The following is a 15,281-nucleotide window of genomic DNA, read 5'->3' on the forward strand; positions in this document are numbered from 1 at the left end:
AGATTTTTCTTTACCCACCTATTTCCATTATTTTTAAATCTTTTATGCCCTGCCAGCCTTTCCACCCCACCCCCACTAGAGCTGTACCTTGAGTGCCCTACCATCCATTCTTAATTAGCACATTCGTTTAGATAATATCACCATCTTCAACGCCTCTGTGTTCTTTTGTTCTTTTGTCTGTAACATCTTTTGATTATCTGCTCCTATTACTGCTTGCTTGTCCCTACAACCACCCCAGCCCCCCCCAACTTCTCTCCCCCCACCACCCCCCACCTTAAACCAGCTTATATTTCACTCCTTTCCTAAGATTCACTCAGTTCTGCTGAAGGGTCATGAGGACTCGAAACGTCGACTCTTCTTCTCCGCCGATGCTGCCAGACCTGCTGAGTTTTTCCAGGTAATTCTGTTTTTGTTTTGGATTTCCAGCATCTGCAGTTTTTTGTTTTTATCTTCTTTTAGCCTGCTCAGCTCTACGGAGAACAATCCCAGCTTCTCCCATCTTTGCACAGAATAGCAATCGCTCATTCCTAGAACCGCTCTAATAAGTCACTTCTGTACCCTACCCAAAGCCTTCACACACTTTTTAAAGTGGTTGTGAGACAAGGTGGTGCACAAAGGCATCATGCTGAAAAATATGATATTGCAATGACTGTTAGGAGTTAGAAAGCATTACCTGATATGGTGATGGAAGAGTTATTGTATAGGGGAGGTGGTGGCGTAGTGGTATTGTCACTGGACCAGTGATCCAGAAACCTAGGGATAATGTTCTGAGGGCTGGTGTTTAAATCCCACCATGGCAGATGGTGGAATTTGAATCCAATAAAAATCTGGAATCACAAGTCTAATGATGACCATGAAGCCATTGCTGATTGTTATAAAAACCCATCTGGTTCACTAATGGAAGGAAATCTGCTGCACTTACCTGGTCTGGCCTACATGTGACTCTAGACCCACAACAATATGGTTGACTCTTAAATGCCCTCTGAACAAGGGCAATTGGGGATGGGTAATAAATGCTGGCCAAGCCAGTAATGCCCACATCCAATGAATGAATTAAAAAAAAGTAGATTCAATTCAAGCTTTCAAAAAGGTTATTAAAAAACAAGGAAAGAGCTGGCGAGTGGGACTAGATTGTTATTCGGCTTCTGTTTGTGCTGTGCTATTCTGATTCTATAAATGGAGTTCAAGTACAGATCTACATGATCTCATTGAATGGTGGAGGAGGGCAGAATCGCCTACCCCTGTTCCTAACACCCCTATTTGAGTGTCAGCTGTGGCAATGGGTAACACTTTGCATCTGAGTTACAATTATCTTCTCTGCAGTATAAATTGCTGTTCCCCTTTTAATGATGGCAATCTTTTGCAAGCTGTCCTGATGAATCTAAGCCGAAAAGCTTTGATAGCATGTCTCTTTTTTAAGCAGTAAAGCAAAACCAAGGTACAATCTTTTAACCAAGAACCAAAGACTGGTTCGGTAGAGATTAATGCCACAAACATTTACATTACAATGTGCTTTGTTCAAGTCCCACTCCAGAGCTTGCACACACAAATCAAGGCTGACACTCCAGTGTTGCAGTGTGAATCATTTCAGACGAGACATTAAACAAAGGCCCCTTCTGCCAGCTTGGGTAGATGTATAAGATTCCACAGCACTATTTCAAAGATGAGCAGGAGGGTTATCCCTGCATCACAAAAACAGAATTACCTGGAAAAACTCAGCAGGTCTGGCAGCATCGGCGGAGAAGAAAAGAGTTGACGTTTCGAGTCCTCATGACCCTTCAACAGAGCATCCGCAGTTTTTTTTTATCGCTGTGTTTAATTGGTTATCCCTGCATGCTGCCCTGACCAATATCTACCCTTCAATCAACATCACAAAACAGCTTATCTGGTCATTATTATTTGCCTTGCACAAATTAGCTGCCATGTTTTTTTACTTGCAACAGTGACTACACTTGAAAGATATTCTATTGGCTGTAAAGTGCTTTGAGATGTCTGTTGGTCATGAAAAGCGCTCTATTAAGACGTCTTTCATCCTTTTATTTGTCAGCCAAGTGGGTTACTGGAGAGGGTATTGTACTCAACCACAATCTGTAACCTCATGGTCCGGCATAACCCCCACTCTACCAATATCACCAGGCCAGGGGATCAACCCTGGTTCAATGAAGAGTGCAGGAGGGCATGTCAAGAGCAGCACCAGGCATGCCTAAAAATGAGGTGTGAACCTGATGAAGATACAACACAGGACTAGTTACGTGCCAAACAACGGAAGGAGCAAGTGACAGAGCTAAGCGATTCCACAACAAACAGATCCTATCTAAGCTCTGCAGTCCTGCCACATCCAGTCGTGAATGGTGGTGGACAATTAAACAATGAACTGGAGAAGGAGTCTTCGCAAATATCCCCATCCTCAATGACAAAGGAGCCCAGCACATCAGTGTAAAAGATAAGGTTGAAACATTCGTAACAATCTTTAGCCAGAAGCGCCGATTGGATGATCCATTTCACCCTCCTCTGGAGGTCACCAGCATCACAGATGCCAGTCTTCAGCTAATTCAATTCACTCCATGTGATATCAAGAAACGGCTGAAGGCACTAGATACTGCAAAGACTATGGGCCCTGGCAATATTCTGGCAATAGTACTGAAGACTTGTGCTCCAGAATTTGCCAAGCCCATAACCAAGCTGTTCCAGTACAGCTGCAACACTGGCATCTACCCGGCTATGTGGAAAATTGCCCAGGTATGTCCTGTACACAAAAAGCAGTGCAAATCCAACCCGACCAATTACCGCCCCATCAGTCTACTCTCAGCCAACAGTATATTGATGAAAGGGGTCATCAACAGAGCTATCAAGCAACACCTACTTAGCAATAACCTGCTCACTGATGCTCAGGTTGGGTTCTGCCAGGGCCACTCAGCTGCTGGCCTCATTACAACCTTGGTTCAAACATGGGCAAAAGAGCTGAACTTCAGAGGTGAGGTGAGAGTGACTGCCCTTGACATCAAGGCAGTATTTGACCAAATGTGGCATCAAGAAGCCCTAGCAAAACTGGAGTCAATGGTAATCTCCGCTGGTTGGAGTCATACATAGCACGAAGAAAGATGGTTGTGGTTGTTGGAGGTCAATCACCTCTGTTCCAGGACATCACTGCAGGAGTACCTCAGGGTAGTGTCCTAGGCCCAATCATCTTCAGCTGCTTCATCAATGACCTTCCTTCCATCATAAAGTCAGAAGTGGGGATGTTCCCTAATGATCACACAATGTTCAGCACCATTCATGACTGCTCAGATACTGAAGCAGTCCATGTCCAAATGCAGCAAGACCTAGACAATATCCAGGCTTGGGCTGACAAATGGCAAGTAACATTTACGCCACACGAGTGCCAGGTTAATGACACTCTCCAACAAGAGAGAATCAAACTATCGCCCCTATGACATTCAATGGCGTTACCAACACTGAATCCTGGGGGTTACCATTGACCAGAAACTGAACTGGACTAGCCGTATAAATACTGTGGCTACAAAAGCAGGTCAGAGGCTGGAATCCTGAAGTGAATAATTCACCTCCTGTCTCCCCAAAGCCTGTCCACCATCTACAAGACAGAAGTCAGGAGTGTGATGGAACACTCTCCCCTTGTCTGGATGAACACAGCTGCAACAACACTCAAGAAGCTCAACACCATCCAGGACAAAGCAGCCTCCTTGATTGGCACCCCATCCACAAATATTCACTCCCTCCGCCACCGATGCACAGTAACAGCAGTGTATACCATCTACAACATGCACTGCAGGAACTCACCAAGGCTCCTTAGGCAGCACCTTCCAAACCCACAACCACTACCATCTAGAAGGACAAGGGTAGCAGGTGTATGGGAACACCAGCACCTGGAAGTTCCCCTCTAAGCCAGACACCATCCTGACTTGGAATTATTTCACGTTCCTTCACTGATGTTGGGTCAAACTCATGGAACTCCCTCCCTAACAGCACTGCAGGTGTACCTACACCACATGGACTGCAACGGATCAAGGCAGCAGTTCACCACGAAAAACACAAGGTCAATTACAGATGGGTAATAAATTTTGGCCTTGAGCGAAGCCACACCCCATGAATGATTTTTTAAAAAATCTGAAATTTCCTTGGGGTTTCTCATGATCATTAGTCAAAATTTCAATGGAAATCCTATTTACATGGCATTTCCGGGGACTTCACTGATCACCCGCCAATGTTACAGCCACCAACCGAGAGAAGAAATCTGCGAAATTCTGAGCGTTTGCAGCTTGTATTTACACAGTGCCTTTAAAGTAGTAAAATATCCTAAGGTGCTTATCAGACTAAAACTGAGACTGAGTTAAGAAGGAGACATTAGATCAAGTGACCGAAAGCTTGGTCATATTGTAGGTTTTAAGGAGCATATTAAAGGTGGAGCGAGAGGTGAATATTTGGAGAAGGTTAGAGAAAGAGCTTCAGCTTTTGGGGCGTAGACAACAGAAGGCATGGTTGCCAATGTTGGGGCAACAGAATCGATGGATACATGAGAAGCCAGATTTGGACGGACACAGAGGTATTGGAGGGTTTATGGCCAGAGGAGCTTACAGAAGTAGGGAAGGGTGAGACTATAGAGTGGAATTTGAACACAACAATGAGAATTTTAATTTCAAGACATTGCTTCACTGAAAGCCAACACAGATCAACAAACACAGGGGTGATGGGTGAATAGGTCTTAGTGCAATTTAGGATATAGGCAGCAGGGCTTTAGATGAGCTCAAATTTATGGAGGGCAGAAGATGGGAGGCTGCCCAAGGGAGCACTGGAGTAGTTAAGTTTCTATGTAACAAAACCCCGGATGACGGTTTCAGCAGCTGATGGTCTGAGGCATCTGCATTTTATTTTATTCTCCATGTATCGCAGGATCTAGTTTACTGTCGCGTGTTAAAATATCCAGAGTTTAATCACAGTGACGGAACTCCAAATGGAGATTATTGTAAGTTAAGTACTTCTGCTCTTTCTGAGAAACTTGACAAGCTGTTCCATAAATACAAGTTTGTTCTTTCCTCTACAACTATAACAAAATATAAGTAGAGACTGACAATATTTCAAAGGGATTAGAAGTTGTAATTTTCTTAGTCAAGCTACTGCTGACTGCTTTCACATTTAGTTGCAAAATTGGCAACTGGGCACAATCTCCCACTTCCACAGGGCGGTCTTTAAGGGCAGAAGTTGCCAGGCTGGCATGAGGTTTTATCGGTCACTAGTGTAAAGGGGGTGGGGAGGGAGATGCGTGCAGAATTGAAGCCTTGATTATTTGCAGCCCGGTCTCTGATCTGTGCTTGCTTCAGTTGTGTTCCTGTGCCAGCAAGTGAAGCCTGCCAGCCTCTGCCCCTTTAAAGTTGCTCTGCAATATAATGCTTAGTTGAGCTGTCGAGCAGCGCCTGCAAAACCGAACTGCCGACCTGAGATGGGATCAATGTGCGCCACACTGCTTTTCCATTCACAAAGTTGCTTCTTGGTTTACAAGCGAGGAAATTTGATCTGGAGAATAGAGCCTTTTTTAAAAATGTAGAACAGCAGTTTATTCATACAGTACTTAACTAAACTAAAGTAACAGCAGACCGTGGCGAAATGGAATGATGAGAGACCACACAATTCCAAAAGGAACGCATACGCCTCCATTATTTTTTGGCCTTTGCCACAGTTCTCTCTGGCATATTGTAAGTGGGCAAGCAAGGCAAACAATGAGGGTGGAATGAAAATTAGAAGTTAGCTTTACACTGCAGGCAGAGACCGAAGAACAGTTTACTCACACGGTGTGATGCTAACCACCTTCACACGTACATTTTCTACAATCCTAAAATATCATTGCTAGCATTTAAACTGTTATGAATTCAACTCGTTACGTCTCTGTGTGTTATGTAAATTCGCATTCCATGGACACTGTAACATTTATAGGGACAGCATGTTCCAATGCTGTTACATTGGTTCCCGCCTAGTAACAAGGGTGGGACCCACTGGGGGTGTTTTGATTGGGCCCCCAAATCAGTTTAAGGGTTACTGAAGAACAGTTCAAGGGTCAGTCAATTTTCGTGAGTCAGTTAGTCAGGAGCAGGCAAAGAAGAAGTTTACTGGCCCCCTGCAACTAAAGTGCTGCTGTTAGTCCTGGGAGACATTTGGTTAACTCTGTGTAGTTGAGGCTCAGACTACGCCCCAGTAGCCATTTGCTTGTTCTGTCCTGCTGAGAGAGTTCAGCTTCGGAGAAGATTTGGGATTCACTGATAGCTTGGTGCAGCCTAGAGTTGGAGCTTAAAAAATCTGATGTGAATGGGTATGTTCAGAAACAAGGAGAAGAGGCTCCAGGCAGCAGAGGTGCTGTGGTGAGCAGTCTCCAGGCAGTCAGCTTCAGGGAAACCAGCCAAGAAGTGTTACAGACAAGACAGGAACACAGGCAAAGGTTCCAGTTAACTTAAATTAAAGAAAGAACTGCAGTTAGAAGACTGGCTCCATTGGGAACAGTTCCCTTTGGGTTCCCAATGACTTCTGGACAGATTTCCAAGACAGAATCCAAGACTGGAGATTGGAGACCCTCGTAAAAAAGAAGAAGTTTCAATGAGACTGGCTGACTAACGTCTGGTGGATTTTTCAGAGATCTATGGATTCTGTTTTGGTTGCGTCTGTCATTTACTCTGCAGAATGGTGTGTCCGACCATAGTTTGTTAATTCATGTGTGTACCCACGTTAATTCTGAATGTTAGTATACAGGATGTGTGTGTGTGTATAAAAATATATATACATAAAATAATATATAAGATTGTTTTACTTTTCGAGCTTTGTATAGGAAAGTTTATTTTGTTTGTTCAAAACCCATGGAATCTTGTGGCTTTATTCCAAAAGCAGGCGTCTTAAATCTCAACCTTTAACTACTTTAAACAAAACATTACTGGTCCCTAACTGGAGCTCCCCCACATCCAGGGGTCAGGCTAAGGGTCATAACAAAACCCAACTCGTAATCCCATTACCAAAAATCCGTAAACTGTCCATTCACAGTGCACAAGACTTCAATGAGTGAATGACGACTGCAACAACTGTTGTGTGAGTAATCCATTACATAGCTCTTGAAGGCTGATAAACCCACATTCCCAGCAGGGAGTAACACTGTAAGGAAGCACAGGTTTGTGAACCATGGATATGATACTGCAGCTCATTCTCCCACCCATTCTCCGTTTGAGTGGATCCTACTTGCTGGAAGCATTGTATTTAGATCACTGCCATTATATATTAATTAGACATTTCACAATGAAAGAAAATGGAAAAAATGAGAAAAGCCAATTTGACCCATCCCAGCCTTCAGGATTTCAGCTCATCTAACCTGACATTCAAGGCAAGCAGTACAGCACCTATCCCCGTGATCCAACACCATTCCACTCTCCCAATACCTTCCATACCATCTAACATTGGCCTGTGTAGTACATCAATCTACGCCTGCCTCACCACCCAATACCACACACCCCCCCTCCCCCCACCAAGTCTCACACTGACCCATGGAGTACACTCTCCTACCCCGCCCTGCAGCCTGACACTGATCTCTGGTACGCCATTGTATGCTTTTATATACTGTATTCTATACACGGTGTTTATATATGCTGGAATGAATAATACTGGTGGGGGGGTGGGAAGGTACGGGGCTGCGGACGAACGGTACAACTCCCCTACCCCGGATATATTGACGTCAAACCCGCCCACAGCACTTTATGGTGCTATGGGAAGGACTTACGACTGCCACCCCTCATTAGGGAGGAAGTCCCACCCTCTGGAGCTGCTGGCCAATCCAACTGGCTGGTAGCTCCATCAGTCCTGGCAGTGCCGGAAGGCGTCAGTGGCAGCTGCAGGAGAGGAAGATGATCAAGGCTTATGGATTCCCAGAGCAGGTAAGTCCGGAGTCTTGGACCAGGAGGGTTTGGGTAGGTTAGGGAGAGGGGCGGGGGTGGGGAGGGAGCGGTAGGAAGGAAGGGGGCTTCGACCCTGCAATTGGCAAAGGGCAGACCCCAAAGAGCGAACACCATCCACCCCTCCTTCCTTCCCACTTTTTAAGCCCTTGAGTGAAAAAAAATTCAGGCTTCCTGCTCCGCCCGGCTGTCCATGCCAAATGTTTCAGTGCATGGGCAGCGCATTATCAACTGGCTTCATAACAAGCCTAATTGACCCTTGATTATTCATTTAAATATGGCGAGCATGCTGTCAATTTTGGCACCCGCCTGCCCCCCTGTATTATAGGGGTGGGATGCGTATTTGCCCTATTTATGTGCCCCTTCCTGTGGGAAACACGCCAGCTGGGGGCATGTAAAATTCAGCCCAGTGCGTGTGTTTTTTTTTTACATGCTGTGCTCTATTTCATGCATTTTAATTTTACTCCTGTGGCAAAGAGGAAGAATCTAGAGGTGTAGAAGTTCAAAACAGTTATGCTTTTGACTGTCACAGGCATTGCCATCCCTCTAGTGGAGGCTGTCTGCAGGTCTGCTTGTAGCAGATGCTCTAACTCCATCACTGTCTCCTTGGTCTTTGTGAACCTGTTGACATGACTTTCTGCCAACAGTCCCACAGGTATCCCTGGTTAGGTCTGTAAACAGGACCAAGTGAATAATGGCAGGAGAAGTAGAATACAGACTGTGCAGGTGGCCTTCCCTTGCATCGCTCATTCAACCTTTTCTTTGCCCTCCAAAAGACTCAGTGAGGATGGAGCTTTAAACAGGATACCCATTTTCACAACTTTAGCCACAGCACTCAAATTTCTAACAGTTTGCCTTTAAGAAAGCACTGCGGGCAATGGCTGGTCCTTAAAGCTCTATGTACAAGATGAGTGCACTGGACGCATTAAGCATGAGTATCATGGAACTCTGTGTGTGTGTTGGTTTGGATGAGATTATACTTCGCATCTGTGTGACAGGCTCCTCCCTCCCCTACGAAATTGTGAGATGTTGGATTGGAGCAAAATGTGTTCTTGAGAAACCAACCAACGGGCAGGAAATGTAACCATTTTTCATATCGATTCATACAGCCTTAAGAAAATGGCAGATTCAGTAACAGTACTACTCCAAGGATTATTACTGATTGAATTTACATCTGCAAATGTAAAAATCCTGTTCCGCTACCAGTCAAATTTGGCAGGACTGTATGTGCCAGAAGAGTCAGTTCTGGCTCAGCTTTCCAATTGTTTACTTTGACTACAGTCATTTATTAAAGACTTAATGCCAAATCCAATCTTGTGCTGGAATACTAGCTGTTAACCCATTATGTACAAGCAACAAACTCACATTACCATAGTATTCTCAGGTGGACAATCATTATCAAATGCATTTGATAAAACACAATCTAGACCTTTCCCAACCAGGCTTATCTTGAGCAGAGCCCTTTCCCGCGTTGCTTCTGGCTGGATTTTTGATGTTGTCTATATAAGCTCTAATTGATCACCGCAAACTCAGTATTACCCCTGAGTGCTTCTCATACATAAATCATAATATGTACATCGCCAACTCAATATAAGCCTTAGTTAGTTTCCCTCACTCTAATTCACATTAGCATCACCCTGTCAACTCTATCTCCCACCTTTAAGCTTTTTCCTTCTAACCTTAATGATGCCCCCCAAGACCCCAATGTCATCCAGAGATGCCAATATCCCTCCTCGAGATCCCAATGTCCCTTCCAAAGCCCCAATACCCACGCCCCCAGGCCCTTACATTCCTTGACACCTCATTGTCTCTCCATTCCCGAAACCCAAAAGGCTCCTCAGGCCTTAATAACCCTCTCCGGAGATTAATGTTCCCAAAAACTCCACTACTCCCCTAAAATGTGAGATGACCCATTAACTCCTTACCAGTCCATCACAGTTGCTGACGGCTACCGTGGCCCCAGGGATGTGGCTGATGCCCCCAGTATAGATGCAGTCTTCGCCCAGCGGCTCAGTGCGGCTTTGCCCATCCCCCTGCCACTCCAGTACGGCTCCCGGAGCCACCAGCCGGCTACTGGGCTCCAATCTGAGCTGCCAGCTCTGGCCAAAGACGGTGACATTGAAGAAGAGAGGACGGGGCTCAGCCTCTTCCTCCTCCCCGGGGGTCACGGACTGGGATTCAGGGCCGCTCCGCCTTTTCCTCCTGACTCCAGAGCCCGACACCAGGTGAGACACAAAGCAACCCCGGGAATCTGTCCTGAGTGGAGTGACCAGCCCGAACTCCTGCCCCAGAGCCGCAAACCTCTGCAAAACTGCTGCAGAATAAACCGGGGGAGAAAATTCAGCAAACTCAGCAATCAGCAAGTAATTTGTTAAACATATAGATTGTTAATCCTTCACTGCTGTCCATCACTCTCTCCCTCCTGTCCATCTATCACTCTCTCCCTCCTGTCCATCTATTAATCCCTCTCTCCTGTCCATCTATCACTCTTGCTCATCAATTACACCCACCAGTTAATTAGTCCCTATTGTCAATAATTCCTTCCTTCTATCATCACCCCCTACTGTTAATCAATCACTTTTTCTTGTTATTTAATCAATCACTCCAGCCCTTCAAACACTTCCTCCCACCAATCCCTTCCATTAACCAATCACTACTGCCCATAAATTACTCCTGTCCATCAGTAACAATATCCTGTCCCTCCCTCTCCTCCTTCATGTTGATCACTCCCTCCCTCCCTCTCATTAAATAGTCACTCCTGTCCATCAATCATTCTCTCATGACAATTAAACACTCCCTCCTGTCTCTCATCCTGTCCATCAAATCCTCCCCCACTGCCCCTACAAAATTTCCTTGCTGACATTTATTTAATGGTGCTGTGAAGTGTTCCTCTTTATTTACTCCAATGTTTCCAGATTCATCAAGAAAAAGGGCAATAAAATGATAACACACCTGTGCTCTCAGTTACTTCAGATCCAGCCTGCGGAAATAAAAAAAACATATCCCAGAAATAATATCAGATACAAACTAAAGGTCTATGTTATCAAAAGGAATTCATGGAAAACTTTAGAGGCTTCACCTCTAACATCATCTAAAATTTATATAAAACCTTAACCTAAGAAGCTGAATATGCCACAAGTCAGCAAATCTTGCCCCGAGTATTCAATGTTCTCAGAAGCAGGGCTCTCACATTGTTACCCTGAAAACTCCAAAGCTTTTAAACTATTACCCCGAACACCCCAAAACATGAAGATTGGAAAACTGAATACCCCAAAATACTGAGGCTGTTATCCTGAATACCCCAGAACACTGTGATTGTTACCCTGAATATTCCAGAACACTGTGACTTTATCCTGAATACTCCCGAACACTGTGGCTGTTACCCTGAATATCTCAGAACACTGTGACTGTTACCCTAAATACCCCAGAACATTGTGACTGCTACACTGAATACCCCAGAACACTGTGATTGTTACCCTGAATACTCAGAGCACTGTGACTGTTACCCTGAATACCCCAGAACACTGTGACTGTTACCCTGAATACCCCAGAACACTGTGATTGTTACCCTGAATATTCCCGAACACTGTGGCTGTTACCCTGAATATCTCAGAACACTGCAACTGTTACCCTGAATACCCCAGGACACTGTGGCTGTTACCCTGAATACCCCAGAACATTGTGACTGCTACCCTGAATACTCAGAGCACTGTGACTGTGACCCTGAATACCCCAGAACACTGTGACTGTTACCCTGAAATCCCGAAAATACTGTGACCTGAATAGAAGAAGAATGAGGTGATCTACTTGAAACATACAAAATTCTTACAGGACTTAATAGGGTCGATGCAGCAAGGATGTTGGGAGTGTCTAGAACCAGGGGATACAGGACTGAGAAGAGAGAGAATTGTGGCACTCAGAGGGTGGTAAATCTTTGGAATTCTTTACTCCAGAGGGCTGTGGAGGCTCAGTCATTGAACATGTTCAAGACAGAGATCAATAGATTTCAGATAATAAAGGGATCTAGGGATAGTGTGGAAAAATAGGTTTGAGCTAGAAGGTCATCCATAATCTAATGAATGGTGGAGCAGGCTCAAAGGGTCAAATGGCTTACTCCTGCTCCTATTTCCTATGTGTCTATGATCATAATACCCCAAAATACTGAGTCTGTAACACTGAATACCCCAGAATACTGAGACTGTTACTCTTAATACCCCAAAATACTGACTGTTACCTTGAATACTCCAGACCATTGGAGCATAGCAAAATAATGAAGAGGAAGAGCCCCTTAACCTTATTCCTCCATTCAAATGGTTCCTGCTATAACTCACTTTTCCTGCCTTGTAAATGTATTCTTTAATACCCTTGTCTCACAAAAATGGCCAATCTCAATTTTGAAATTTTCATTTGTCCTAGCCTCAGTAGCATTTGGCATAAGAATTCCAGTTTTCCACCAGCCTTGTGTGAAGCACTGCTCCCTGACTTCTCCCCTGAAGGACTTAGTTCTAATTTAATGTTATGCCACTTTGTTCTGGTCTCCCCTACCAGCAGAGATATCATAGTTAGAGAGAAACTATCAGCTACTTAAATAATCTTAAACACCTCAATTAGATCACCTCTTAATCTTCAATACTCAAGGGAATACAAGACAAATCTTTGCAACCAACCTTCATAATTTAACACTTTTATCCCTAATTTGCATTGCATTCCTTCGAAGACCAGCATATCCATCCTGAGATGTGGTGCCCAGAACAGAACACGACACTCAAAATGAGATTTAATCAGAGGTTTATATAATAACAACATAACTTCCACCCCTTCAGTTCCAGCACCCTGAGATAAAGGCCAAAATTCCATTAACCTCGTTAATCATTGTTTATATCTGTTCACTAGCTTTTAGTGATATCTGTACTTGAACCCCTAAATCAGTCTGTTCCGCATAGTTCAATACTTCTCACACTTAGTAAGTATTCGGATCATTCTTTCTTAGGCTCAAAGCGGATGACATCACACGTCCTTATTTTGAACTTCATCTGCTACAGTTCATCCTATCAATGTCCCTCTGCAAGTTTCTATCCCCATTGACACTATTTACTGTCACCTAACTTTGACATAATCTGCAAACTTGTATTTTTGCCTCTCTATTCCATCATCTAAGTGATTTATAAATACAGTGAGAAGCTTAAACTCCTGTACAAGTCCCTGGGGCCACCACCAGTCACTTCCATTATCCCCAGCATCTGTGTTTTATCTCATCACCAATATACCTCACTCACCTCAATAGGCTGCTGACAATTCAATGTGCTTTCATTTTGTTAACAATCTCTTAGATGGAACCTTATCAACTGCCTTCTGGAAGACCATATAAATAACAACCACAGAGACTCTCTTTGTTACCACCTCACCATCCGTGGAGAGAGGTTTGAAAGAAAGAACTCAACTCCACAGTTTGTCTCCAAAAGAAGATAGATCACCCCATCTGTAGTTTTAAACCACTTTAATTCTGAAAGCAAAAGACCACCAAATGAAAGCAGCAAGACTAGCAGATCAAGAGGAGATGGTGGTAATGTAGCATAGCAGTACTAGTGCTGGATTGGTAATCCAGCGGCCCAGATTAATACTCTGGGGATATGGGTTCAAATCCCACCACAGCAGTTAGTAGGAATTCAATTAATGAAATTGAAAGCTAGCCATAACAACTATCTAGTTCATTAATGCCCTTTGGGAGAATCTGCCATTCTGAACCTACAGGTGACCCCAGACCCACAGCTAAAGTGGCTGACTCCTAACTGCCTGATGAAATGGCCAAGCAGGGCAATTAGGAACGTGAAGCAAATACTGGCCCTGCCAGCCATCTCCACATCTATTGAAGAAACTGCACTTTGAACCGTTACACGGAATCCCCGAGAACCCCTTTAAAAAGTTCCACTGAACATCCCAGGAAGCTGAAATAGTTACACCACAACAGACCTCAAAGCAGATTGTACAGAGTGCTCCTATCTCTGGGTCATCTTGCATGAAATATCCCAGAGCTCTCCAAATTACTCCCAACTTCTGTAAATCAGAGAGAGATGTAACTTTCACGTACCGCTGTAGTCAAGCTCACCACTAATATCCCAGCCACGAACCCGAATGACAGGAGAACCATCACCGCGTCGATTAACTTCTAATATCTTTTTTAAAAAAAACAAAAAAAAATAGGAAGGATCCTGTGGGGGTTTTCTGGCACTGCCCGCTCTCCGGGGGCTGGCGATGTGGAAGGGAGTGTTTGAAGGGAGCCCGCAGGGGATGTTGAGACAGTCTCTGGCTCTCACAGCCGCTGGCTCCTGGCGCTCGCAAGCCGGGCTCTGCCCTCCGTCCTCGGTAATAAACTCCAAAGCACCAGCAGGACCTTGACGTCAGCACACAGAGTGTAACCACATGCTCACACCGAGCTGCCAAAAAGGCAGACTCTTGTTCAGGGAGGAGATGGATAAGGATCGTTTACTTGCTGTCGGGCACGCTGCACTTCTAATGACCACCGCCGCCGTAAAACTGGAAAAGCACTCTTAAAACCCCCCAGCAGAACGGGCTGCAGGGACAAGTAGTTTTGAGAGAGCTAAAAGAAGCGAACTTGGATTCACATAGCGTTTTCCACCACCTCACGACGTCCCGAAGCGCTTTACAGCTAATGAAGTGCTTTCTTGGAGTGCATTAACTGTTGCAAAGTAGGAAACGCTGACAACCCATTTGCACAGAGCTGGGTCCTAGAAATGCCATAACATTCAAAATAGGAGCAGGAGTAGGCCATTCGGCCTCTCGAGCCTGCTCCACTATTCAATAAGATCATGGCTGATCTGTTTGTCTTTCAAGTTCCACATTCCCATCTAACCCCCTCCCCCCATAACCTTTGGTTCCCTTGCCTAACAAGAATCTACCTACCTCTGCCTTAAAATATTCAGTGACCCCGCCTCCACCGCACAACCCTCAGAGAAAACATTTCTCCTCATCTCTGACCTAAAAGGGTGACCCCTAATTTTAAAACAGTGCCCCTTAGTTCTGGACTCATTCACAAGAGAAAACATCCTTTCCAAGTCCACCTTGTCGAGACCATTCAGGATCTTATATACTTCAATCAAGTCATCTCTCATTCTTCTAAACTCCAGCAAAACAAGCCCAGTCTAACCAATCTTTTTTCAGAAGGCAACCCGCCCATTCCAGGTATCAGTCCCTCTGAACCGTCTCCATTTACATCCTTCCTTAAATAAGGAGACTAAAACTGCACACAATGTTCGAGATGTGGTCTCACCAATGCCCTGTTTAATTGAAGCATAACATCTTTACTTTCTGTCCAATTCCTCTCAG

General features: G+C 44.6%; 1 protein-coding gene across 1 annotated transcript in view; it reads right to left on the minus strand.

Annotated features, from left to right (window-relative positions):
* adamts3 (ADAM metallopeptidase with thrombospondin type 1 motif, 3) overlaps window positions 1-14,085 on the minus strand; it is a 434,436-nt gene extending 420,351 nt beyond the window's left edge. Inside the window, exons 1-3 of the mRNA XM_041185298.1 lie at window positions 14,026-14,085; window positions 10,890-10,917; window positions 9,863-10,251 (exon numbers count right to left, since the gene is read on the minus strand). Of these exons, the coding sequence (XP_041041232.1) occupies window positions 9,863-10,251; window positions 10,890-10,917; window positions 14,026-14,085 (477 nt within the window). The remainder of the gene's footprint in view (window positions 1-9,862; window positions 10,252-10,889; window positions 10,918-14,025) is intronic.
* Window positions 14,086-15,281: the final 1,196 nt, after the last annotated feature.

The sequence above is a fragment of the Carcharodon carcharias genome, chromosome 4 (genome assembly GCF_017639515.1).
Source record: "Carcharodon carcharias isolate sCarCar2 chromosome 4, sCarCar2.pri, whole genome shotgun sequence".
NCBI lineage: Eukaryota > Metazoa > Chordata > Chondrichthyes > Lamniformes > Lamnidae > Carcharodon > Carcharodon carcharias.